At 34.1% G+C, this 26990-nt stretch overlaps 2 protein-coding genes across 2 annotated transcripts; one reads left to right on the forward strand and one right to left on the reverse strand.

The window, feature by feature from the left end:
• The first annotated feature begins 10030 nt into the window (after positions 1 to 10030).
• On the forward strand, positions 10031 to 16103 carry LOC134251353 (zinc finger CCHC domain-containing protein 24-like). The gene is made up of 4 exons (XM_062733743.1): positions 10031 to 10333; positions 10780 to 10956; positions 13766 to 13930; positions 14138 to 16103. The coding sequence occupies exons 1-4, from the start codon at positions 10112 to 10114 to the stop codon at positions 14249 to 14251; spliced, it is 678 nt and encodes a 225-aa protein (XP_062589727.1). The 5' UTR covers positions 10031 to 10111; the 3' UTR covers positions 14252 to 16103.
• Positions 16104 to 16177: 74 nt separating this feature from the next.
• On the reverse strand, positions 16178 to 26957 carry LOC134251351 (microsomal triglyceride transfer protein large subunit-like). Its single transcript, XM_062733741.1, has 19 exons — positions 26713 to 26957; positions 25998 to 26167; positions 25548 to 25757; positions 25066 to 25182; positions 24738 to 24877; positions 24414 to 24502; positions 24234 to 24310; positions 23763 to 23923; positions 23140 to 23308; positions 22686 to 22799; positions 22243 to 22458; positions 21235 to 21452; positions 21008 to 21105; positions 20701 to 20822; positions 20389 to 20583; positions 19771 to 19925; positions 19480 to 19650; positions 19026 to 19174; positions 16178 to 16366 (listed from the first exon to the last, which is right to left on the reverse strand). The coding sequence occupies exons 1-18, from the start codon at positions 26846 to 26848 to the stop codon at positions 19027 to 19029; spliced, it is 2706 nt and encodes a 901-aa protein (XP_062589725.1). The 5' UTR covers positions 26849 to 26957; the 3' UTR covers positions 16178 to 16366; position 19026.
• Positions 26958 to 26990: the final 33 nt, after the last annotated feature.

The raw sequence follows: 26990 nt of genomic DNA on the forward strand, positions 1-26990 counted from the left end.
CGCCCTAGTACTAGAACCCCTGACCCTGGAGCCATGAATTTCATAATTTTGGTAGAGGACCCAATGCTCATTACATTCATCCTAACAGTTTGCCTACTTGATGTCCAGGAGTAAAGAAGAAGATTTTTAAATATTTCATTAATTTTAGTGGTTTTGGCCCCACCCCTCAGGCCCCAGGGGGGCAGGGACCATGAAATTCACAATATATGTTTCCCTTTACCCATAAATTCTGTTTACCAATTTTGGTTTAAATTTATTCAGTGGTTTCAGAGAAGAAGCTGAAAATGTTCAAATGTTAACACACGACACACGATGCACGACGGACGACGACGGACGAAAACGGAGAGCAATAGGTCACCTGAGTGACTCAGGTGACCTAAAAACACATGTGGTGTATTTTGGCACCTGATACCCCTGATGTTTTGAAGGTTCATGTTTGCTCTGCTCCTATTTTGTATTGTTGAATGGACTTTAAAAAGTTAAGGATTTCCATCCCCAATGGGACCAAATTCTCTACCCTTAAATGTCCGTCAAGTACACAATACTCTGATATTATATTAAGGCATTTTATAGTGGAAAAGGTTTTCCCGCGATAAATTTTCAAAAAATTCATTAATGAAGCAGTAGTTAATTAACAAAGATTGCATTGAAGTCTATGGGGAAAAGCGTTTTTTCAAAATAAAAATTCAAATAATTTGAATATTAATAAATCCTGAGGTGGAAAGACGCATTAACACATTAAAAATAGAATGACAATTGAAAACAATTTTTTTAAATTGATTTTTTGTATTAATTAAAAAAGGGGAGATAACTCTTACTAAAATTCAAGGTCATGAAGTAGGACACATCCCACTATACATACTTATAGTAATAAATGGGAAGTATGTCTAAACAAACTGAGTATTCAATGCCTACATATCTGTTATGTTTTTAATTTCTTTGAATTTGTTCCTATTAGGGATTGAAGACCTTAAGTGGAACGATGGGAGCATAGAAGTATCAAAGAGGGTTTTGTTTAGTGAAATATAAGAAAGTTTCAGTATTTCTGGCTAGAACTGGTGATAAGACGTATGCTTTGACAAATGCAGGGAAGTGTTGGAAGATTGCAAAACACAATGCACGTTACAGAAATACTCCGTGTTCCCCAGAACTGTGATATGCCATTTATGGAACCGATATTTAATAACAGGCAGGAAATTGAACAAGAGGCCACATCGCTCACCTGAGTAACTTCGGTGATGCAGCTCTTTACCAGATTCCCCCTCTTGCTATACCTATCATGCCCCACTACCCCCTTCCCTTTTATGATTTTAAAACTTAAGAATCTACACTACCCCAGGATGCTTCCACATAAGTTTCAGCTTTCCTGGCCCAGTGGTTCTTGAGAAGAAGATTTTTAAAGATTTGTTTGATATATTTCTATGTAAAACACGGATTCCCTATTGTGGCCCCGCCCTACCCCCGGGGGTTATGATTTTAACAATTTAATATCTGCACTACCCAAGGATGTTTCCACATAAGTTTCAGCTTTCCTGGCCCAGTGGTTCTTGAGAAGATTTTTAAAGATTTGTTTTATATATTTCTATGTAAAATTTGGGTTCCCTATTGTGGCCCCGCCCTACCTCTGGGGGTCATGATTTTAACAATTTAATATCTACACTACCCCAGGATGCTTCCACATAAGTTTCAGCTTTCCTGGCCCTGTGGTTCTTGAGAAGATTTTTAAAGATTTGTTTTATATACTTCTATGTAAAATTTGGGTTCCCTATTGTGGCCCCGCCCTACCCCTGGGGGTCATGATTTTAACAATTTAATACCTATTTTACCCAAGGATGCTTCCACATAAGTTTCAGCTTTCCTGGCCCAGTGGTTCTTGAGAAGAAGATTTTTAAAGATTTGTTTTATATATTTCTATGTAAAACTTGGATTCCATATTGTGGCCCCGCCCTACCCCCGGGTGTCATGATTTTAACAATTTAATATCTAAACTACCCAAGGATGCTTCCACATAAGTTTCAGCTTTCCTGGCCCAGTGGTTCTTGAGAAGAAGATTTTTTAGTGACCCCACCCTATTTTTGTCTTTTCTTGATTATCTCCCCTTGTAAGGGGACTTGGCCCTTCATTTTAACAATTTAAACTCCCCTTTTACCAAGAATGCTTTGTACCAAGTATGGTTAAAATTGGCCCATTGATTCTTGAGAAGAAGTCGAAAATGTGAAAAGTTAACAGACGGACGGACAGATGGACGGACGACGGAGAAAATGTGATCAGAAAAGCTCACTTGAGCCTTCGGCTCAGGTGAGCTAAAAATGAGTACTAGTGCTTCAATTATAATGCATATTTATGCGGATAATTAATCGAAAGGAGGTATGGATGTTTTTGCTTCCATGAACGTTGAATGCATCTTGAGAAGGCACGCCACTTAGAGCAGAAAATTGAAAATAGAACTACAAGAAAAGATATCGAGTTTGTGGTCAAAAGGTCAAAGGCCAAGGTCATAAATTCATAATTTTAATTCTCTGTTTTAATACTTTCGTTTCCATGCGATATTTTTGAGGTAAAAAAGGTCAAGATTGAAAATTCATACATTCTGTGTGTAAAAACTTTCATTCCGGACGATATCTCAAGAAGCTTTTAAAATGAATTTTATTCTATTACTCCCTTCGGACTCGCCTGTCCTTAAAGTCCCCACCCCCGAGATCAGCACATGTTCTTCCTTTTCCTCAAGCGGGGGGCAAAAATTTTTGAATTAGCTTGTTGATACATGAACGTGCATGGGACAATTTGATGATTAGAAAAGCGGGGTGAAGCAGGTTTTAAATAAAAATTTCTCCGCCAAATCAAGAAAAAAAGTGAAATACGAGAAAAACCCTTTCACCACCTATTCAAGGGTTATGACCAAAGTTAACATTTTTAAAGGTAGGACAAACTCCGGGGTCAAGGTCAAAGGGTCAAGGTTGTTGGTTTCTAAAGAAAGGCCTTGTCTCAAAGATTACATATGGGAAGTATGAAAGCGCTAGCCCTTACCGTTTTAAAGTTATGGCCAAGGTTAAAGTGTGTAAAACGTAGGTCACACTCCAAGGTCAAAGGGTCAAGGTACTTGATATCCATTGAAAGGTCTTGTCACAAGGATTACATATGTGAAATATGAAAGTCCTAGCCCCTACTGTTCAAAAGTTATGACCAAGGTTAAAGTTTGTAAAAAAAAATAGGTCAAACTCCAAGATCAAGGTCAAAGTTGTTGATATTCAATGAAAGGTCCTCTCACAAGGATTACTTATTTGAAATATGAAAGCCGTAGCTCTTACCGTTCAAAAGTTATAAACAAGGTTAAATATTTTTTATAAGTACAGAAATCTCCAAGGTCAAGGTCAAAATGCCGAAATTCTTTGTTCAAATGAAAGGTCTTACCAGAAAGAGTCGATATTTGAAATATGAGATCCTTAGTATCTACCATTTAAAAATTAGGGCTAAAGTAAAAATTTGGAATTTTTGTGTAAAAGTGGGTCAAACTCCAAGGTCAGGGTCAAAGGGTCAAGGTTCTTGATATCAAATGAAAGGTCTTGTCACAAGGATTAAATATGTGAAGTATGAAAGCCCTAGTTCTAACCCTTTAAAAATATGGTCATTGTATTTTTAAAGTAGATCAAACTCCAAGGTCAAAGGGTCAAGGTTCTTGGTATCCACTGAGAGGTCTTCTCACAAGGATTACATATGCGAAGTATAAAAGTCTTAGCATTTACTATTAAAAAGCTATAGCAAAGGTTAAAGTTTTTTCATAAGTTCAGAAATCTACAAGGTAAAGGTCAAGAGGTCAAGGTTGTTGATATCCAATGAAAGGTTTTCTACAAAGAATACACATGTCAAGTATAAATGTCCTGGTTTTTTTACTGTTCAAAAGATATGGCCAAAGTAAAAGTTCAAAATTTTTGTATAAATTGGGTCAAACTCCAAAGTGTCAAATTTGGTGGTACCCAAAAGAAAGGTCTTGTCTTAAGGAATATACATGTGAAATATGAAAGTCATAGCTCCAGTAAATCAAAAGTTAAAGGCAAGGTTAAAGTTTTTGCGGACAAACAGACAAACAGACAGACAGACGGAGGGACATGACAAAAACTATATACCCCCAAAACTTCGTTTACGGGGGTATAAAAATTAAAATGAAAGGTATAACAAAACATTTATTACTGTGTTCTCGGGCAAAATGCGTTTTGTCGACCCTCGAAACAAACTGTCTACCTTCGACCTAACGGCCTCAGGCAGACAGTTTGGTTCTCGGGTCCGACAAAACGCATGTTGCCCTCGAACTCAGTCAATAAATGTATAATGTCGTGTATATGGAGTTTATGTCGAACAGTTGATTTGATACGAGAGCGTGCCTGTTCTATAAATTTCTAAAACGCGGTAAGCTCCTGACAAATAAGTTAACGATACAAGGATATTAAAATTCTTTTTATAGAGTAAACATTTCACAAATTCTATTCTTGTCAGCAAATACAGATATCGTTCAGTTGAATGCTGTCTGGCGTTTTTTACTCTAAATTGTCTATGGAATTTTCGTTTTCCCGCATTACAAATACTACACCGCGGATGTGATCGATCAACAGGGGATGCTTACTTCTCCACGGCACCTGATCCCACATCTGATGTCTTCAGAGGTTTACCCATTCTCTCAAGCCACGGTTAACGTTTGCAGTCTGCATATAGCTCTCTCCTACCAGAATGGAGAGGATCATACATTTTGGCCGTGTTTTGAGACGATGAAGTTACCCTGATTCCATATGTGCATTGTGCTAGTGGATTTTTTAACTTGATTACTCACTGTACGTTATTTCATTTAATTATTAGATGCCCAAGAATCTTCAACGTCACTCGAAAACATTACTTGTGATTTTTAATATACTAGTATTTCTTTAAGTAAATATGTAAATATAATTTAAGAGTTATTCCTCTGTACACATTACCGTAAAACAATATACATGTATGGCAACACATGGACATTATGGGAGGCGGGGGGTATCGTTTAGTGAGCTCATTGCTCACAGTACCTCTAGTTTCTATTACTAAAATTTGAAATGCTTTCAACTGCTTAAAAAATACATGTACATGAAACAATGTCATGAAATATCTTTTATGTTAATCCTATTTAATTATATGAGATTAGATAAGGTATTTTATTAAATTTTTATTATAAAATTTATTTTATCATTTTTCGGGTATGTATAATGTTTACAAGTTTAGGTATGGATAAACTAAAAAATATTACGGCTTTAAATTCATAAAGGCACAAATTAATTACAAACACGTTGAAAACATGTGCAATTTTACAGAAAGCATGCTTATGTTCAATTGCTGGAAACCTTCTATAGTTGAATTATTCACATTTTTCTGCTAAGGACAAAAAATGATACTTAGAGAAAGAACTTCACGATACATGTAAAACAGTTTCTCTATAGTTAATCGTTACGTTTTGGATGGGGGTGGGGTGCTTACGTTTATTTAGTTGTTAACGTCACAATTCAATTGACTTCACAACCTAACAAAAGGAACAAGATGTGTTTGTGAAACACTGATGCCCCCGTATGGCAACATAGCAAAGATTATGCTTTTCATAAATGCAAATTTAATTAATTCGTACCAAAAGTAGGGTATTCTCACTGGAAAACGATTATGAATTTTGAAAGTAAGCCAATGTTAAAGTTTTTAAATAAGTTCAAAAATCTCCAAGGTCTAGGTTAAAAGGTCAATGTAATTAGTATCAAATGAAAGGTCTTGCCACATAGAATACTTAAGTAGAGCATGAAAGCCCTAGCCCTAACCGTTCAGAAGTTATGGCCAACGTTCAATTTTTTTTAAAAAGTAGGTCAAACTCCAAGGTCAAGGTCAAAGGATCAAAGTTCTTGTTATCAAATAAACGGTCTTGTCATAAGGATCAAATATGTAAAGTATGAAAGCACTGGCTCTAACTCTTTAAAAATGATGGTCAAGGTTTGCTTTTTTAAAGTAGGTCAATCTCAAAGGTCAGGGTCAAGGGGTCAAAGTTCTTGGTATCCAATGAAAGGTCTTCTCACAAGAATTACGTATATGAAGTATGAAAGTCCTATCCCTTACCGTTCAAAAGTAATGGCCAAGGTTAAAGTTTTTTCACAAGTACGGAAATCTACAAGGTCAAAGGGTCAAGGTTGTTGGTATCCAATGAAAGGTCTTTTAACAAACATTGCATATGTGAAGTATAAATGTCCTGGTATCTATTGTTCAAAAGATATGGCCAAAGTAAAAGTTTAAAATTTTCATGTTTAAGTGGGTCAAACTCCAAGGTCAAGGTCAAAAGGTCAAATTTGGTGGTACCCAAAGAAAGGTCTTGTCACAAGGAATACACATATGAAATATGAAAATTATTCCTCCACTAAATCAAAAGTTATGGGCAAGGTTAAAGTTTTTGCGGACAAACAGAGAGACAGAGAGACAGACAGACAGACGGACACGACAAAAACTATATACCCCCGAAACTTCGTTTACGGGGGCATAAAAAATAAGTCTAGACCTAATAAAACAATATGTGTTTGTGAAACACTGATGTCCCCGTATGGCAACATAGCAAAGATTAATCTTTTTTAACTGCAAATTCAATTAATTGGTACCAAAAGTAAGGTATTCTCACTGGAAAACAATTGTGAAATTTGAAAGTAAGCCAATGCTGACATTTTTTTTCAATTAGTACAAAAATCTTCAAGGTCAAGGTCAAAAGGTCAATGTAATTGGTATCAAATGAAAGGTCTTGCCACATGGAATACTTATGTAGAGCATGAAAGCCCTAGCCCTAACCGTTCAGAAGTTATGGCCAAGGTTCAATTTAAAAAAAAATAGATCAAACTCCAAGGTCAAGGTCAAAGTTCTTGTTTTCAAATGAAAGGTCTTGTCACAAGGATTAAATATGTAAAGTATGAAAGCACTAGCCCTAGCCCTTTAAAAGTTATGGTCAAGGTGTGCTTTTTTAAAGTTGGTCAATTAAGGTCAAACTCAAAGGGTCAAAGTTCTTGGTATCCAATGAAAGGTCTTCTCACAAGAATTACATATATGAAGTATGAAAGCCCTATCCCTTACCGTGCAAAAGTTATGGCCAAGGTTAAAATTTTTTCACAAGTACGGAAATCTACAAGGTCAAGGTCAAAGGGTCAAGGTTGTTGGTATCCAATGAAAGGTTTTTCAACAAAGATTACATACGTGAAGTATAAATGTCCTGGTATCTACTGTTCAAAAGATATGCTAAAGTAAAAATTTAAAATGTTCATGTAAAAGTGGGTCAAACTCCAAGGTCAAGGTCAAAAGATCAAATTTGGTGGTACCCAAAGAAAGGTCTTGTCACAAGGAATACACATATGAAATATGAAAGTCATAGTTCCACTAAATGAAAAGTTATGGGCAAGGTTAAAGTTTTTGCGGACAAACAGACAAACTGAGAGGCAGAGAGACAGACAGAGAGACAGCTAGACAGACCGACGGAAACGACAAAAACTATATACCCCCGAAACTTCGTTTATGGGGGCATAAAAATGTACAAAAAATGAGTACTTCAATTATAATGCATATTCATGCAGATTATTAATCGAAAGGGGAGGGGGGTACGGATGTTTTTGCTTCCATGAACGTTGAATGCATCTTCAGACGGCACGCCACTTAGAGCAGAAAATTGAAAATAGAACTACAAGAAAAGGTATGTACATGTTGGTAAATGCCCTTCCTAAGTATATATAGTATAAAAATTGTTTCATTTTCTAGGGAGTCTGTAAATAAACTTTTAAATATTTTTTTAGTTGTCAATCCTTTTGATTTACATGCCTAAGTACTAGTTTGTCTTGGGATCATCCTTTTCCCCAAGATCATTCTCGGGAACTTTCTTGATCAAACCGCAATTGCACACACTAACATGTACGTATCAAATGATAGAAATATGTACAAGTGCTTTCTCCTGATAAAAAAACGTACATGTGCGTATTTACTGCTAGAAAAGGGTACATGGGCGTGTCTACTGATACAGAAAATGTACATGTCCGTATCTGCTGATAGAAAAAAGACACATGTGCGTATCTCCTGAGAGAAAATTTAAGGTACATGTGCCTTTACTTATATTTTTACTGATAGAAAAGGGTACATGTGCCCATCTACTGATAGAAAAAGGTACATCTGCGTGTCTACTGATACAAAAAAAAGTACAAGTACGTATCTACCAATAGAAAAAGGTACATGTGCGTATCTACTGATAGAAAAAGGTACATGTGCGTATTCACGACTGAAATTTAAGACATGTACCCATTAATACAATCACAAATTATTATTTGAAGATTTTTTGAGCCAAAAATCTTAGCAATATATACATTGGAGAAATAAAGTAAATCGTCCGTATTAAAATTCGGAGAATGAAAATTAAAATTACATTTCAGTTAAAAGCTGTGATCATGCAAATGAGGACACTTACAGGAAAAGGAATTTTTATTGCAATATAAAATTTTTTCTAAGTAAAACTTTAACGATGTGTTTGCTAATTAACGTTTTTTTATGCCCCCGTAAACGAAGTTTCGGGGTTGTATAGTTTTTGTCGTGTCCGTCCGTCTCTCTGTTTGTCCGCAAAAACTTTAACCTTGCCCATAACTTTTGATTTAGTGGAACTATGACTTTCATATGTGTATTCCTTGTGACAAGACCTTTCTTTGTATTCCTTGTGACAAGACCTTTCTTTGGGTACCACCAAATTTGACCTTTTGACCTTGACCTTGGAGTTTGACCCACTTTTACAGGAAAAATTTAAACTTTTACTTTGGCCATATCTTTTGAACAGGAGAAACCAGGACATTTATACTTCACATATGTAATGTTTGTTTAAAGACCTTTCATTGGATACCAACAACCTTGACCCTTTGACCTTGACCTTGTAGATTTCCGTACTTGTGAAAAAACTTTAACCTTGGCCATAACTTCTGAACGGTAAGAAATAGGGCTTTTATACTTCATATATGTAATTCTTGTGAGAAGACCCTTCATTAGATACCAAAAACTTTGTCCCTTAGACCTTGGCCTTTGAGATTGACCTACTTTAAAAAAGCAAACCTTGACCATAACTTATAAAGAGTTTTGGCTAGTGCTTTTATACTTCACATGTTTGATTCCTATGACAAGACCTTTCATTTGATAACAAGAACTTTGACCCTTTGACCTTGACCTATTTTTTTAAAAATTGAACGTTGGCCATAACTTCTGAATGGTTAGGGCTAGGGCCTTCATGCTCTATATAAGTATTCTATGTGGCAAGATTTTTCATTAGATACTAATTACATTGAACTTTTGACCTTGACCTTGGAGATTTTTGTACTTATTAAAAAAACTTTAACATTGGCTTACTTTCAAATTTCACAATTGTTTTCCAGTGAGAATACCCTACTTTTGGTACCAATTAATTAAATTTGCATTTCGAAAAGCTTAATCTTTGATATGTTGCCGTACGGGGGCATCAGTGTTTCACAAACACATCTTGTTTTTCTAATTTTTTAAACTAGTTTTATGTTGTTCGAAATTTAACGAGGACATTTTACTAGTTTTTATGCGTTGCTACTCGGATTTTGTAATTGATAACCTGAACTTTTTCTGGGTTGGGGTGAGGTGGTGGTTGGTGGGTGTGGGTGTCTGAATTTCACATGGTTATGGGAAAAGCTCATAGACTACCCTTCCCCCTTATCTTTTCCCGTCTCTAAAGTTTATAGATTACATGTGACCCAAGCACATTCCTCTTTTCCACGAGTAATTATAAGTATTTTACATCTAAAACCAGTGAAGCGGACTATGAAGTCGTAAATTTCAAATAATCTAACGTCATATTCATTTATTTTCACAGGATATTCAATGAATTAACGGCACGACATCAAAGCATCTCCACTTTGAAAACACAGCTTCCTAGTTTTCCGATGTAAACATGCCCCGCCCCTTTTGCCAAATACAGACAGATGAACTCCGCTGGCACCCCATCGAGGGCACACGAATGATAGTTCCCCCAACATCCATCACTTGTCGAGCTGAGAGCAGAAAAATCGGTTTGGTAGGGTGAACCTCTTTGGCAGTCATGGATACTTACCAACAGTATCCGTCCCAAATGTTGATGAATTGGGGAGTTTATTTGACTGACCAAGGAGCCATGCAAGGGGGACAGGGCGTCTACTCGGACCCCTGGTCTAACCCCGTTTCGACAGTAAACACGGTCAACACGGTCACATCTCTTCTGAAGAATGGCCAAACTATATTTGGCCAGGATTGGAATACGGTACCCATCAACGGATACAATACTGTAAGTGACCATTTTATTATTTTTTTCACTTCAATTTTTATGTCGTTAAAACGTTTCAGAATGTGAAGAATGTCTAGAATCCAAGAGGCAATACTTTATAGATCTATACAAATTGCAATGGACGAAGTATGACAGATAAGATCAGAATTATAATGTGGGAGAGGGATACCCCGCTGGTAATCCTCTGTGAGGAGTTTAGTGAGGGATATCGTGTTTCAGAGTCAAACCTCTTTGAATGTTTATATCAGAAGTAACGCAGCTAGAAACTCAGCATGCAATCGAAATGGTAAAAGCTCACCCCCAACCGCGAGTCTCTGTTGCAAATTGGAACACATAAATCCTAAAAGATAAAGAATTCAGTCAATGTTGTATTAAATTACAAGAATGTATAAATGTTGCACATTTGACATTCGTAACCAACTGTCAAATGTTTATTCTTTTTTCAGCACCCCTATACAGCGGCTCTGCCTGCAGCTGGTTACGATAACATTAACGAGCTGGCGGATCAGTTCTGCGAGCTGTCGCTATCCGTTACCGACAGAAAACCCAATAAACGTCCACCCAGCACCTACCTCTGTCATCTCTGTTTTACCAAAGGTCACTTCATCAGAGACTGCCCTCAGGTGAGAAAAACAGACTATGGTTTCAGAAGAACCCCATTCCAAATGGTTTTTGGAGAAAATTAAAAATTTTGTTAATTTGAAATTGTCTGTTAAAACCGTCAAAAAAGAAAAATGATGAGTTTGAAATCTGTAAATACCCCCCCCCCCCAAAAAAAAATCATAATCAAAAGAAAGACTAATGCTTCAGACTCCAGGAAAGATGTACTTTAGCAAAAAATTGGTCAAGAAGCCCTTACTACACTGAATTGTCAAATAACCCCAATAATTGCAGACAACAGGTCATCCGACTGTTTTAGTAAATGTATACATTCCAGGGTAAAGCAGGTGCTTTGATGTTTATATCGATATGAATTTTTTGAGCTGGTATGAATCAGGAGCTGCCATGTTTTTCCCATCACAGCAGCGTGTGTGTTTATAACACACTTACATGTCCTATCAGCTGTTTGTGCCTTATCACTGGTAACCAAAATAGAGCTGTAACCCTCCTAGTGCAGTGTTACCTTCATTACTGTACAGTACCAAACTATCATCACATTGTTATCTGATGCTCAACATCAGCATCACGTTTTTGATGCACAAAAGTGATGATTTTTGTGTGCATGCATATAGGCTGGTAAAGTGTTCGTTAAAATATCGTAATAAAAGAGGAATTCTTGAGTTTTCTGGAGTTTGTGTGTGGTAGTCATTTTAATCCTGTAGTACATTGTATTTTAAATGTAACTGTCCCAATCTTATCACAAAAAAAAATCACCTAGTTAAGAGAGAAATTACCAATATTATGAAGCTAAATATTCATTAATTTTAATTCTTTAATAATGAATGCAATATACATGTAGTTGGGTGGGGGCAGGGGTGATCATGACATTTGTTTGAAGGAAGTGCAATATTGATGAAACAATCCAAACCATACTGCATGTAAGAAATGCGTAAAACTTGGTATAAGTTATCATTTCAAGAATTTGAACTTTTAATCGATATCATGTTGAACTGTATATCAATTCAGTTTTTATATTAAAAGTGAGGAATATTGATTTCAGTCTGTCTGTCCATTTATCTGTCTTTCTGTGACAGTTTCATTTCAATAAGATATCTCGAGAAGCCATCAAGCATTTGAAATATTTTTCATTATAACTCCCTATGGCCTAAAGAAGACCCAGAGGTCAAAGGGTCAAGGTCATAAATTCTGTGTTTTAACACGTTCGTTTCCATGTGATATCTCCAGAAGCCTTTGAGCTTTTGCAGTGAAATTTAAGACCTAACCACCTATGGCCTAAGGAACACCCTTATGTATTTTGAGGTCAAAAGGTCTAAGGTGAAGGTCTGTGTGTGTGTTTAAAACTTTTATCTGGGCAATATATCAAAAAGTCCCAAGTTTGGCAATTAAATTTTTTACACCACCCACCCTTCTGAAAGTGACCCCATTGACCCCCACCCCTCTATCAATGCATTATCTTGAACTGGGGACACAGATTCTCTGAATTAGCTTGTGTCTTGCATTTCAATCATGCAACTCTTGTATTATATGTGTATATGAATTTGTACAAGCAAATGACATTTTCATGTTGCCCTTTTGGAACCTTCATTTGGTAAACAAACAAACATGTTGCGCTAAGCAAAGAAATCTTGGTTCCATGGTATGGGCCTACTGTGAATTATTTATGTGGAGTATATCATTTGCGGGTATTACTTTTGCAATAAATTTTATTTAGTATTAATAGAAATACAGTACCTGGTGTGACCAGGGACCTACTGTAAAATCACATATTTTCATGGAGGCAAATTTTCGAGGTTTGAGAAGAATTAATGGTTTGTTGGGAATTGATTTTGAGGATGGACAAGTGTTGAGAAGTAATGTATGTGAAATTTTACATTTTGAGCTGTCCATGTATTTAAGGGTTTCTCCATACCTCGAAAAAAAAAGATAATTAACCCCCCATGAAAATTAGTGATACACAGTATACAGCATAAGCATAATTTTTAGCGGGATTTAATTTCGGCATTATTTGCAAGGGTGCTAAGATTGCTAGAATTGAATATTGCTAAATATTAAATGTGCTTTATTTGCAATTTTAAAATCACTAAAATTACATTTCACTAGAAATAAAATACCAGTTTTTAGGAACAAATTTCTAAATTTTCATCTCTCTAAAATGTCCACTTGTACAGTACATGTATAATGTAATTTACAAAGTGCAGGGAGCACCAATAAGGAATTACAAGACCTTTGATTAAATATGTCTTCAAATTATTCAGATAACAAATGGCAGGAAATTTTAAATGGACATCAGAATCTTGAGATTAAAAATACTGAGCATTCTTAAAAACACAAATACAGCAAAATATTATTTGAATATTGTGTACATCAAGGCTGCCCAAAGAACTATTGGTGATTCAAATGAGCCATGGTATAAATGTTCATCAAATATGTTTTTTGTCTGCCAAAACATATGCTTTTATTATTACTGAAGGCATTCAGGTTTTCATCAAGAGGATTTTGTGGGTTTTATGCATCTTTCAACATAAATTTTCATATGAGTAGGATATTAAATGGATTAATACAGAGTCTGCAATGAGAAAATCGGAAATTATCCTTATTTAATGGCTTTGTTGTCTTCCGAGCGAAGATGTGCATCAATTTCTCTCCTCCCCCCCTTCCCCAATATCCAAGCTATCTTGCATATATGGAGTTAATTCAATATAATAAATATAATATGATATGCAGCATGTATGAATTAATTTTCCTCTAATTTTGCAATTTCTAATCTAATTAACTTACTGAGAAATAACTATGCAAATCATATTTAAACAGGCCAGACCAAAGGGGGAAGGACTGACACCCTACCAAGGAAAGAAGAGATGTTTTGGCGAGTACAAGTGTCCTAAATGTAAGAGGAAGTGGATGAGTGGCAATAGCTGGGCCAACACAGGACAGTCGTGTATCAAATGTAACATCATGGTATACCCGCACAAACAGGTACGCAGCCTTAGCTCAATGCAAAGAAGCCATTCGTGACTCAAAAGTGAAATGTTTGAAATTCAGTTTTTTGCAACATATGGGATTGAATGATTAATCTTTAAGATGATTCATACTGTATATCTAATAATAGAGTTACATGTACTTGGTATTTGTATAATTGTGGAGATATATGTGTTCCTAACCCCTTCCTTGTTCCTTTTCCAGAGACCCCTGGATATGCCTGATGGACTGGATGTTTCTGACCAAAGTAAGGTCCACCCTCAACATCTGTGTGAGAAATGCAAGAGTCTGGGGTTCTACTGTAGGAGAACTACATAAAAATCACATGCTTTCGATCTCCTCAAAATAACCTATCTCTTACTTCCCCATTAAAGTCTATATATACACCAGTATATACACCTCTGTATGTGGTGAGATTGACGAGTCCATACATTTTTTGGAGTTGGTTTATTTTTTAGTAAATATATGTTATATGTTTTTAAAGTAATCCCCAAATCTTTTTGAATGGATTTTTTTAACATTTTACACCTTTGTTAATAACTTAGATTTAGATTTTTTTTTAAAAGGAGGGAACATGATCGAAACTAAAGTCAATCATCTTAAAAAAAAATGAGAAATATTAAAATTGAAAAAAATAGAAAAAAAATACTTTTGAAAAATAGTTATTAATTAATGACTTTTAGGACTTTCCTTGTTTTCTCATGTAATGTTCCATATAATCAATAATCCATCTAGTCATATTAATTTACTAGTAGTAAAAATCCCATTAAGGGAGGCAACCTCTGTCAATGTGGAAGATCCTTGTGAGAATGTCTGTTTCAATCTTGAGAATTGCCATTTACATGGAATATGATATATATGAATAATTTTCATACCTTTTGACATTTATATATTAAGGATCAGAATACAAAGGTTTCTGATAACCATTTTGCTTAGAACTTGACTAAATTAATTGTCATATCAAGTTATCAACAACATATGTCCAGATGGTTTGAAAAATTCACATACCATGAAAATGCATTACATAATATTCCTATTTGATGATTTACAATTATTTAAGTACCGGGGGTATTTGCAAATATTTAAATATGTAAAAGTATTTGAAAAAAAAAAAAATTATAAATTTTTCATGAAAAGAACTTGAATAATGTATGGTAATTGAATTATGTAATAAACTTTGTACTTTGAAATTGTAAAAGTATGAATCTACCCTTTGATATTTTGTATACTTTTTTCTACTTCATTTTCCAATTCAAAGGAAAAACCATTTTTCACCATAAAAATCTATGCCTAATTTAAGGCTACATATTGACACATTTGTCAAAAATTGTTGATGCACTATATGCTATTTAAAAGTTGAGATCTGGGATTATTGCACATTCCTGATGTACAGGATTCAATATAAAAAGAAAAACGTTAATGTATAACATTTACATTAGTATCTGATTAGCATTGTCAGGAAAAAACAAGATTCATAGCGATTATAAGATGCTTCCAAAGGCAGCTGAGGCTTGGTTAACAACCGTGCATCAAATATCCATCTTTTGTGTTGAAACTAAGTGATTTGCTGTCCATCTATGATTTACAAGATGTCAAGTATATAATAAAATTTGAAGAAAAAACAGTCCTGTATGTAAATGAACTTTAGTTATAATTAACTGGGTCAGTAGTTTAGTAAACAAAATGTTATATTGTGATATAAGGAAGGACATGTATGTAAATTTGGGAACATAACATAATATGTCAGCTTTATATATTAGGAAGACGATTGATTTGTATATTGTAGAGGATTTGCTTTGTAAACACCAGAGCTATTTGTATATATTTGCTGTGGGTTTTATAGTTTTTATTTGAGGTTTCATATACTTTAAACATTTCCATTGTTGTGGTTTATTTGTGTATGGTGTAGATAATGTAATATATTATTTAAGTTTTTCTTTATTTAGTTACGTGTAGGTTTTTTCTTTCATACTTCATTTTTGTACCAAAGGAATAGAATGTGATTATGTGTATATAGATTGAATTGTGAGTTTGTCTCTCTAAGCCAGGCAGGGAATTGTAAGCCCAGAGACAGTGTCCTATCGTGCCAAACAAGATGTACTTATATCATTTTCAATTTCTGCATGCTATTTGTTGTGAATTCATTGCCATTAAAATATAATCAAATTTTGATACTTTTCTTGAATTTCATTCAGTAAACCAAACTCACTGAATACCGGTACTTATGATGAAGAAAACTCATCGTAATTTTCATCTTTTACTTCCAAGTGTAAAAAAAAGATGCCCATGTTGATCTTACAAACAAAATATAAAAAATCAGAGTATTTGATAACTGGGACTAGTGAGTATTATACTGAGATCAGTCTTGCATTGTGTCTGCTGTCAACTTGAACACATATGACATACTTTCACTGGATGCTTGGGCTTGTGTGCCTGAAACAAATTATAAAATGTCATTAAAGTCAAAATCTTCATTAAAATTAAATTGAATTGCTTGAGTCAGAAAGGCTGTACAAAGTTACATGATACTAGTATCTTTGACATTTACAAAATTAATCATTCAGATAATGTGACTCAGTCCCTAATTGCTAATTGAGAAACTCCATAAATCAGCCCTTACAATCTGATTAGGTGTAGAAATAGTAAAACTAGATGAAGCTAACAAAATAAATTACCACAGTATTATCACAAGGTGGATACCCTTTAATATGAAAATTTGTAAAACCATTTTTTTCCTTGTTAAATATAATAATATTAGACTACCTACACATTTTACATCAAGCCAACATTTTCACAGCAACTTGTTTGCAGATAATGCAGAAAGTATGAACGAAATGGATTTTGTGTAAAATAAAGATGACTGATGGAGGCTCCAAAATGAAATGTCAGAAAGTACAAGAGGTGGATTTTCTAATGTTAAGATGATGCAAGGGGTGGAGAATCATGCAATTTTAGTAATTGGTTATTAGATTTGTCAACTTTTATTTCTAATTTGTTTAAATTGGTAGAATGTCAAAATATCCAAGCAATTAAAAGATAATTAATAGAAGTTGACAGAATGAAAATATTTTATGCTGAAACTCAATCTTGTGTAGACCATTTTACAATATATTGTTAAGTACATGTAAGTTAATGAGAAGCAGCTAGGACACAGTGAAACAATATAGGACCATCACATATCAACAAAGGGAAGACCTTTGCTCTTGAGTTTTTAAGATAATAGAGACTGAATGTAAAAGCATTAGAATTATCCTTAAGTGCATTGGTGTCATTTTAAAGAATCTAGAAACAACAAAATCAGATCCTCAATTAAAGTGACCTGGAGCAAGGGAAACATCTGTAAGAGTTGTGTCCCATGCTGCTATCCCAGAGGAACTTGAGAAGTCCTAATAACAGATAGATTGGCTTGTCTGTTTGATATCCATGATGTTTGTAAGAATGAGACATTAATTTATTTTCAGACAATGTAACACCCCCCTCCCCTGACCCAGGGGGCATGAAATTAACCATTTTGCTAGATGCACCTTTCTTCATCATAAATATATATACTTGGATCATTAGCATAATAGCCAGGAGCAAAGGAAAAGATTTTCAAAGAATTAATGTATTTTTACTGTATAATCAAAAGACCTCCCCCCCCCTACACCAAATGGCAAAACCTCCGAAACAGGGGCCATAAAATTCACAATTTTGAAAGAGGCACCCTTGCTCATCATAACTATGTACTTAGTTAGTTTATTTAAAACCCAGAAGCAGAGAAGAAGATTTTCAAAGAATTAATGCATTTTCACTATATGATCAATAGTGCCCCGCCCTATCACCAGAACCCCTGACCCGGGGCCATAAAATTCACAATTTTGGAAGAGGCATTCTTGCTCATCATAACTCTGTACTAATTTCGTTTTTTTAATACCCAGGAGCAGAGAAAAGGATTTCAAAGAAATAATGCATTTTCACTATATAATCTATATTGCCCTGCCCTAACTTCAGAACCCCTGACCCTGGGGCCATAACATTCATAATTTAGGAAGAGGCACTCTTGCTCATCATAACTATGTGCTTAGTTAGTTTTTTTTAATACCCAGGAGCAGAAAAGAAGATTTTTGAGGAATTAATGCATTTTCACTATATAATCAATAGAGCCCCACCCTAACACCAGAACCTCTGACCCTGGGGCCATAAAATTCAAAATTTTGGAAGAGGGGCTCTTGCTCATCATAACTATGTACTTACTTAGCTTATTCAATACCCAGGAGCAGAAAAGAAGATTTTCAAAGAAATAATGCATTTTCACTATATAATCTATATAGCCCCGCCCTAGCACTAAAACCCCTGACCCTTGGGCCATGAATTTCACAATTTTGGTTGAGATCCAGGAGAAAAGAAGATGATTTTTAAAGATTGCATTAATTTTAGTGGTTTTGGCCCCACCCCTCAGGCCCCAGGGGGGCAGGGACCATGAAATTCACAATTTTTGTTCCCCTTCACCCACAGATGCTGTATACAAAATTTGGTTGAAATTGGTTTAGCGGTTTCAGAGAAGAAGCTGAAAATGTTCAAATGTTAACACACGACGGACGACGAAAGCCGACGGACAAACACGGATGGCAATAGGTCACCTGAGTGACTCAGGTGCACCTGAGTGACTCAGGTGACCTAAAAAGGCTCCACCCCTTGCACTTTGAGACACTCCATTTTGGAGCCTCCATCCCCTGCATTTTACACTTTTTCATTTACAAGGGGGATAAAAATAGCAACAAATGGTCCATAGATCCTATCATGACATATTCTCCAGACATAAACAGTTTTTGCACTTAGTATTAGCTTCCATTGATTTTCCATTGCAAAGTACTTGCTCAGACAAGATCACATGCAAGTTCTTTTACACCCTCAAATTTTGTTTGCATGGGGTATAATAATGCATTTCAAATCAAATTTTAGGACAAATCCATGCAATAATCTAAGAGAACATGTTAAGACAAAATTCAGTTTACAGACATGGACAGACAGATGGACATGCTGAATCCAAAATACCCTCTCCCAACTAAGCTTCGTTTGTGTGGGTATAATTACTTTTTTAAAAATCACAAACCTTATTGGTCAGGATCCATGGTAGTACACATATAAGAATTTTTCTCATTTATAAAGTAGGAGACTGGAGGGGTAGCTGTAGATTTCTTCTTTCGTATTGTCAATCTTTTGTTTAAATATCTTGATTTTTCAAATTTTTCTACAGATTGACTGAAAAAAAGAAGCATTTGTATCATCAGAAGTGTCAGGACGTATGTGCAAACATTTATACTACTTGCATGAATAGGACACTTCCCATCTTTCCTTGGTTAAGAATATCAATTTGATTCTTTCAATCTTTGAATGTCTCTATTAGTTAATGACTATACCAGGGTATATTAACAATAATGACTACATATTAGATAGCTCTTTTTCTGTGTGTGGGAATACTCTCACTGATTTGAAACAAAGAGGCATGTCACTGAAAAATCTACCAATAATACTATAAAAGCATATATCTTTAATCTTTTGAATACCTAGCTGAAATGGGAGGCCTTTTCATTTGTAAACACATTTTGACTGGCATCTCTGCAAAGTCCACATCAGTTTGGAAGTCAATAAAAGCCTCTGATTCTGTTGAAAATTTTATTCCTGATCTAAGTTCCCTGGAGTCAATTTGAAGGGATCCTTCCACAACCATTGCCCCACTGTTAGAAAAATAACATCAAGCAATTTTATATTGAAAAAAAAAAAATTAAAGTGTACCGAGCATATGAAGAAAAAAGCATTTATGTAGAATATAAATGATGCCTTAGTAGAGAACTTACCTGTTAGTGATGACTGAGTGAGAATTTTTGTACCACAAACTAATGCTGATACTTCCTGACAGATCAATAGAAGCCACCCCTAAAACACTGGCATCAACAATCAAGCCATTGGACAGATGTATCTTATGGGAATAGTCTTGCAGAAGTAAATTTCCCTGAAATGAAATTGTCTTCTTGTATTAAAAAAAACGTATTACATTTGGCAGTGTATTCTTTTTAGCGCATTTGGCGGAAAGATACTTCCACTAATTCAAGTACATCGCTAAATGTCTTAAACAATGATTCATGAATAAGAACATCAAGATATGCGCTAAATCAAATCTACGCTTACTTGTTTAAAAATCATTTTCCGCTAAATATCATACACGCTAAATATAATACATTTACAGTATGTTGCATATTTATCTGTAACGTAAGCAGAAGTACCCCCCTATACAAAAAAAAAAATACATTGTACATAACTTATAACCTCACATAGTGCACTGTGTCTTATTCAAAGAACTACAAAGAAGATGTAATTTATACAAATACCATTACTTCTTGCTTTTAATATTTTTTCCTGCAAAAAAAGAAACCATACAAATTGCATCAGCATGTAACAAAGGGACATTGCTGTACCTGTAGAGCTGAGACTGGTTCCGAGGGGGCATTCCACACAGCTGACATCAGTCCACTCATCCCTCGGAAGAACTCCACGGGGCGGAGCAGGACGTCCATCATAGTCAGGGACAGCCCAGCTGTGGCCTCAACAGACTCCTCCCCTTCCGCCGCATCCCCTACCAGGGCCTCTATCCCCTCAGCATATATCCCAAACTAAATGATTAAAAAAAATTAATTCAGGTGAATTGGATATCTTATTTGAAAAATATATTCTTGGTTGTACAATTACCAGTTAAAATTTTCAGAAGACATTGCTGAAGAATACATTACCGTTAATAGTGGTTGTGTCGCCAGTTTGTTTAAAACATTAACAACCATTGCACTTTTCTTCATGACTCCTGTCTTTGTATTTTCCTGGTATAAACCATATGTGCAGTTTGTTCCTGAAGTCACTGAAAGACACAATCAGATAGCAATTAATATACAACAATGTACTTAGCCAAATGTATACCAAAAATGTTGGAAATACACTTTATATTTTCATACTTTCAGAAAAATTTCAATTCTTTAAAATATCAATACCTAAAGTGGTTAATACCATTGCAGGAAATATAAAGGTCACATAAAATTTTCTAACCTGCAAGATATCCAGTGAATGCACTTGATTTTCCTTTTTGGGCAAAAAGATAGTAGTTATTTACTCTAGGATCAGCAAGCACTGAACTTAATCTTGATCTATCAAAATAAGAAAGTTTAATAATTCATCCGGATTCTTGTCCACAGACTTATTCATGATGATTTAAAAGGCAGGAACTATACATATATTTCACATGACTTTATGTGTCTTTTCGTAACTAGTTTTACCTGAACTTTGGATCTGATTCTGACAGGTCTTGTAGTCTTTTAATTAGGTAAGTTGAAACTTCAAATTCTGTTTGATCATACATCGCTGATAACACAATATTACACAATTCTCCTGTTGAGAGTCCATTTTGTAGAAGAATTTCAAGAGCAGCAATTCTAACACTTGAATCATAATTTCTTTTATTCTGATGAAATATGTACTTCAGCACTGGAATTATCTGTAAATCAAGAGTGAAAACAGAATACAGTCAAACTCATTTAGTAAGAACATGGATATAGCAAATTTATGGATGAAGCAAAATTTCTCCACAATTCCTCATTAAATTTTTTGGTTACATTGAACCCTGTTGAACTCTGATGTACAGTCAAATCTTGTTATCCAATGATTCGAGATATGGAGGGTAAAATACTTAAAGAATAAGTGGATGGGACTTTCAAATCACTTCAACATATCCATGATATTCAAGATATCGGTGTTTGAGATACAGAAGTTCAACTGTTTTAAATTTATGGATATATGCATGGAACTGATTTTCCATCCAGTAGAGGTTAAAAATCACAATACATGTACATACTTCTTTTATGAAGAAATTTCAGATGTTAAATTTAAAATATTAATCTGACACCATTTTCATAAGTATTTAAGTTTGAAATTGTTTTCATCAAAAAACTTTAGTAAAACCAAGTTTTGCATTTATTACCTCTTGAACATATTTGGTGATCATGAAGGAAAATTTGTATATTTATATTGGAAATTTGCTCTATATTCTTTTTCAAACATGTTAAAAAAATACCCAGAGAAATGAATTCAAGATTTGGTAAATTCACAGGTCCCAAGAATTTCACCATAACCAAAATTAGATTTTACTGTATACCTGGTACACCAATCTTATTTTTGTGAGCCTTCCTCAATATTATTATAATGTAGTTACCTGTAACCACTGGTTTCTTACAAGTAATCTACAATTTGCCAAATAATGGTAAAATATTCTTTTGTTATATATGTACCTCCTCTCTGTATGCATTAATTTGTAACCTCCTCAGGGCCTGGATGGCAGTCAGTGACACTGTTGAACTCTTTGAGTTTTGTGCTTGATCTAGTAATAATGGCAGGAACTTTGGGAGCCCTGAATTCCCAGCAGATCTAATATACAGTAGTTTACACTCTTCTTCTTCACAAGATTTTACTTCAGATTCCAAATAATTCACATAATCTACAATTATCTACACAAAAGAAAATAATCATTATAAGAGAATTAAATTAGTATCAAATGCATTCATGATTGACAAAAATTAACAAGAATGAAGAAATACAGAAATACGAACAACAAATTTCAACATGTAGGTACCTTATGCAATTACAGAAACATGACATTCCAGTGAATTTTATACATGTTGTTATTGAAAATCTTTTTTATGTCCAAATGAGCTATGATTATGTCAAAACTTACATGATAATCCAAGCAATTTCCATATGGCTTACAAAAAGAATTTACAATTGCCCCCATGCCAAGAGCAACTGACTTTCTGAGATTTTCATTTGGCACCTTCTTCTTCATAAGTTCCTAAAGTAATATAATTCATGATTAAATATACATACATGAAATAACTCCAGATATGACATCATTATTAATATGCACAACAATCTTAATAGTATTCCAGATATCAAAGTTTGAATATTAGTCATCTGTATCCAAGAACAAGAAAATATGCAAAAGGAAATCTGCATTTTCTCAAGTCACGGATAGGAGTTGCTCATAGCTCTAGAATGGGAGAGGATTATACACTTTGGCTGTAGTTGGTAACGAGAAGATGAGAAGGCTACTCTATCTGTATTTAGATAGCTAACATTTGGTAACAAAATTGTACCATTTATTTGACCCAGTCTTTATTCTTAAGTCTTACCAGCATATCTTTTAGTAGATATTCCCCAGGATGAGTTGCAAAAGCTGAGGCCAAAATGAACCTCTCTGGGTAATCTATGGCAGATTCATCCATAAATGAGATTAACTCCATCATTGATGCATGGGCTGCAGGAGTCTGAGTAGCTGCTCCAACATCTATCAGCTGTTTTCTACACATAACAAATTTTTAAAAAATATACATCAAACAAAAGGTCAATATTCTGAATTTGCATTTTTCCTTTACACAAAATAATTGCATCAATATTGGAGAATTATTCTTGTCTGCTCTAATCCATAAGACCTTTGTACCAGTCAGGGTGTAACATGGACTGGTTTTAACTTATTATAGGTTATTTACACTTTGGTATACTTTCATTTTAATCCAAGTGACCAACTGAATTCTTAATAAGAGGATTGTTTTGAAAAAAAAACAAACAAAAAACAAACAAAAAACAAACAAACATGTTAATTCAATTCTTCACACCATACTTGGAACATTAAGTTAGGCATGTTTTGAAACAACATACACATGTAGATACATTCATGTACATGTACAGCGTGATGCTATATACTATACTATAATTTGACAAGAATGTTATGAAGACAAGAAAATATCTTACTTACACGATGTAATAGCTATCCTGGTGTGTCAAAACTTCCTCTATTGTTGATTTACCAGAATTTCTAAATGCCCTCAGAAGTTTTAGAAAAGCTTTCCCTGAGACAATTTTTGATAGTTTATCACTCGTCAAGTCCTCCTTCACAGATTGTAAAATAGATACAGGCTGCAAAAAAATAAATAAATAAATTTAAAAAAAATAAATAAATAAAAATAAAACTAAATTATTGTCATCATAGGGAGCACTGTTTTTGATATTTTATAACAAGTATAGCAAGATCTACAAATATGATCATAACAAAATTCTAAACTTAGATGATCTGATTCAAAACTGAATATCTTGTCCTCATAAAATAAATTTATTATATATTACATAAGCATTAAACATTCACCTGATATAAATTTTAAGGTGATTAACGAATGATTGTACATGCATGATCAATTTACTACTATTCAGTTATCAATGATTTGCTCACTTTTTCACAATTTTCTAAGCACTCCTGTACTTCTGGTCCACTTGGTAATAACATCTCTTGATATTTTTTAGGCTCATCTATTTCAAGATAGAAAATGAATTAATATTTCACAACAGAAATAAAAGAAAAAGAAAAAAATCTTAGAATAAAAGATATCAAACTGTAAAAAGAAAAAAATACCTTTATATAATAAATCAAGTGCATCCTGAATACTGTTTGTCGCAACTTCAGCAGTACCTACTGCTTCACTAATGTAGTTTAATCGCTGTCTATAATGAAAATTGCAACAAGTCATACATGAATTTTTAACTTATCGAGTTCTGTTACATATCAATAATTATCTTAATTTTCCTGATTATAAGAAAGAAGAAAGGAAACTACATGTGTATTATATGTTTCATGCCTCTGACTTTATTCCTTTCCTTTTAAAATGCAATTTAAACTGCAACATGCATTTTGTATATAAATAACATTAATGAAGTGAAAAGATGCCTTGGAACCTACATGGCTACAACAGCAGCATTTAGCTGTGGTCTAGCGTTAATGATGATGGAATGTCTGGAGGAACCAGTGGCTGATTTGATGACTCCATCAGCTGTGTCGTAATGTGTCACAAATGTATTGTCAGAAGATACTCCAAACATCTACAATAATCAACATCTCTTCAAACTTTTACAACGGAATTAAAAAGTTGGTCCTTCTGTTTTGAAATCAAAACAGACAATTCAAAACTTGGAACTTATTGTTATGAAGTGTATATCAGAAAGATACTCTCATTAGTTAAAGTAATACACAGATCATGACCTGATAGAAGTGCTCAGAATAACTTTACCTTATTGACATTTACAAACTCTCCTGCTATCTCCACATTCTGACAGTTCTGTTTAGTTTTTGTGATTCTGCCCCCAGACACTGCATAGTAGGCACTGCACTCTCCAGAGACATCAACCTATCACATAATTCAGAGTTTTAATTATTGTTCGCATAACGTAGTTTAAATACAGTGATCAGTGAGTCCCTTACTAATTCAATATACAAATACTGTAGATAAAGTATTTTACAATACTAAAAGATCATTGACTTAAAGCATAATTATGGACTCTAATACTTTATAAATAAATTTAGGAATCCATATACCAATCACTATAGACTGTTCCATGATTGTTTGATAAACATCATATTTATCTGTCAACTAAAATATCATCAAACTGACAAACATTATTATTTAGCCCTGCTAAATAGAAATTTTTAAATACTCATGCATTCAATGATGTTCATGTCACTATATCATGACATATCAGCTATGTATGGTACCTCATCTCTCTGACCCTCAGTCTCCTGTAGTTGAAACAATGACAGGAGTCCCTTCTTGATGTTGGCACAGAATACTGACTCAACTTCCGAAGCATATATTTTTCCGACAACTCCATCAGTGTATTCAAAATAAATTGGATATTTGAGAAGCTTCACTAATTCTCCCTTTACATCACGTCTGGAGAAACTGGAGACTGATGCAGTGGTAATCTGTAATTTTCAAGAAGTTTAAAATATAGTATGCCATCTACAATGTACTATTAGGACTAAGAAACTGCACATATTATTTAACAATTAACAGTCATTTATATAAATTAAATTTATCTTACAAATACTAAATAACACAGTAGTTAAACATTTATGCAGAGAATACCCTGTTATATGTCAAAATGCTTTGTTAAAAATTTCTGGAGGATTTATCGGGTACATTGTGCCAGTATAAAACTTTACCTGCACTTTTAGAAGCTGTGTATCACCAGCTCTGAATACTGCTCTGATTTCAAATTCTGTTGTCAGTTGAAATCCTACAGATTTTCCAGATGAAACTGCCTCATTGAAATTTACAATTGTTTCATATGTATATTTGTAGGTTTTCCCTTGTCCAAAATTGAGTGAAACACCTAAAAGTACATATCAAATATATTTATTAAGTCACCAAATCTAAAATATATATATATAATGTATATAATCTAAACATACACATGTAATACTCATTGCTGTTCTGACAGACTGATATTCTTAGCTCATTTTTTAAAATTTATATTCTATTTTTCTATTTTAAAAATCCATTCTTTCAAACTTCAATTTTTTGTAGACATAGTCAATACTGATTCTATCATTTGAAATGTTGGTATCAGCCATGGCACTGTAACAAATTCAACAATATTCTGTGTGAAAACATTGTACTGACTACTCAATCTAAATATGAGACGCATTTCAGGGGGAGTAACTCTTTCCAAAACTTTCTGTAATAGATGGATATATATACAACCCAAAAGCACAACTCAGGAATAAAATTCAACCATTCTTTTTTAACTCATAATGAATAATTATAGTAAAAGGTCAACCATCTTCAAAAATACATGCACTTCAAAAACAAGAACAAATTAAATTACACATTTAATTCACACATTAAAAAATTTACAAAATAAAAAATTAAACTTACATTCATAAAATAAAGCAAACAAACAAATAACCAATTTAAAACTAACACCAGTGCTGCCTGCCATTTTGTACACGTGTATAAAACACTCTGCAGTTGATGAAGATATAAAGTCCACACGTTCAAAGTTCAAAAACATGTGTGCTTGATAACAAGTGATGTCATGGTCTCCAGTTCAATGTAAGTATGAATAATGATAAAGACACAAAATACCACACATAATGACTGAACAAACATATATGATTTGTGATAATTATATACAGATTATGCAGGAAATATAT

Source organism: Saccostrea cucullata, unplaced genomic scaffold (assembly GCF_032062105.1).
Source record: "Saccostrea cucullata isolate Sc308-1 unplaced genomic scaffold, CSIRO_AGI_Scuc_v1 ctg197, whole genome shotgun sequence".
NCBI lineage: Eukaryota > Metazoa > Mollusca > Bivalvia > Ostreida > Ostreidae > Saccostrea > Saccostrea cuccullata.

Bases quoted from the DNA above. Each gene is read 5' to 3' on its own strand.
- LOC134251353 (XM_062733743.1), top strand. From the start codon at position 10,112: ATGGATACTTACCAACAGTATCCGTCCCAAATGTTGATGAATTGGGGA. The intron at 10,334-10,779 runs GTAAGTGACCAT...TTCTTTTTTCAG, and splicing joins CCATCAACGGATACAATACT to CACCCCTATACAGCGGCTCT. The intron at 10,957-13,765 runs GTGAGAAAAACA...ATATTTAAACAG, and splicing joins TCATCAGAGACTGCCCTCAG to GCCAGACCAAAGGGGGAAGG.
- LOC134251351 (XM_062733741.1), bottom strand. From the start codon at position 26,848: ATGTTTTTGAACTTTGAACGTGTGGACTTTATATCTTCATCAACTGCA. The intron at 23,309-23,762 runs GTAAGTAAGATA...TGTTATGTGTAG, and splicing joins CAGGATAGCTATTACATCGT to AAAACAGCTGATAGATGTTG. The intron at 20,584-20,700 runs GTAATGTATTCT...TTAATCATTTAG, and splicing joins CGACACAACCACTATTAACG to TTTGGGATATATGCTGAGGG.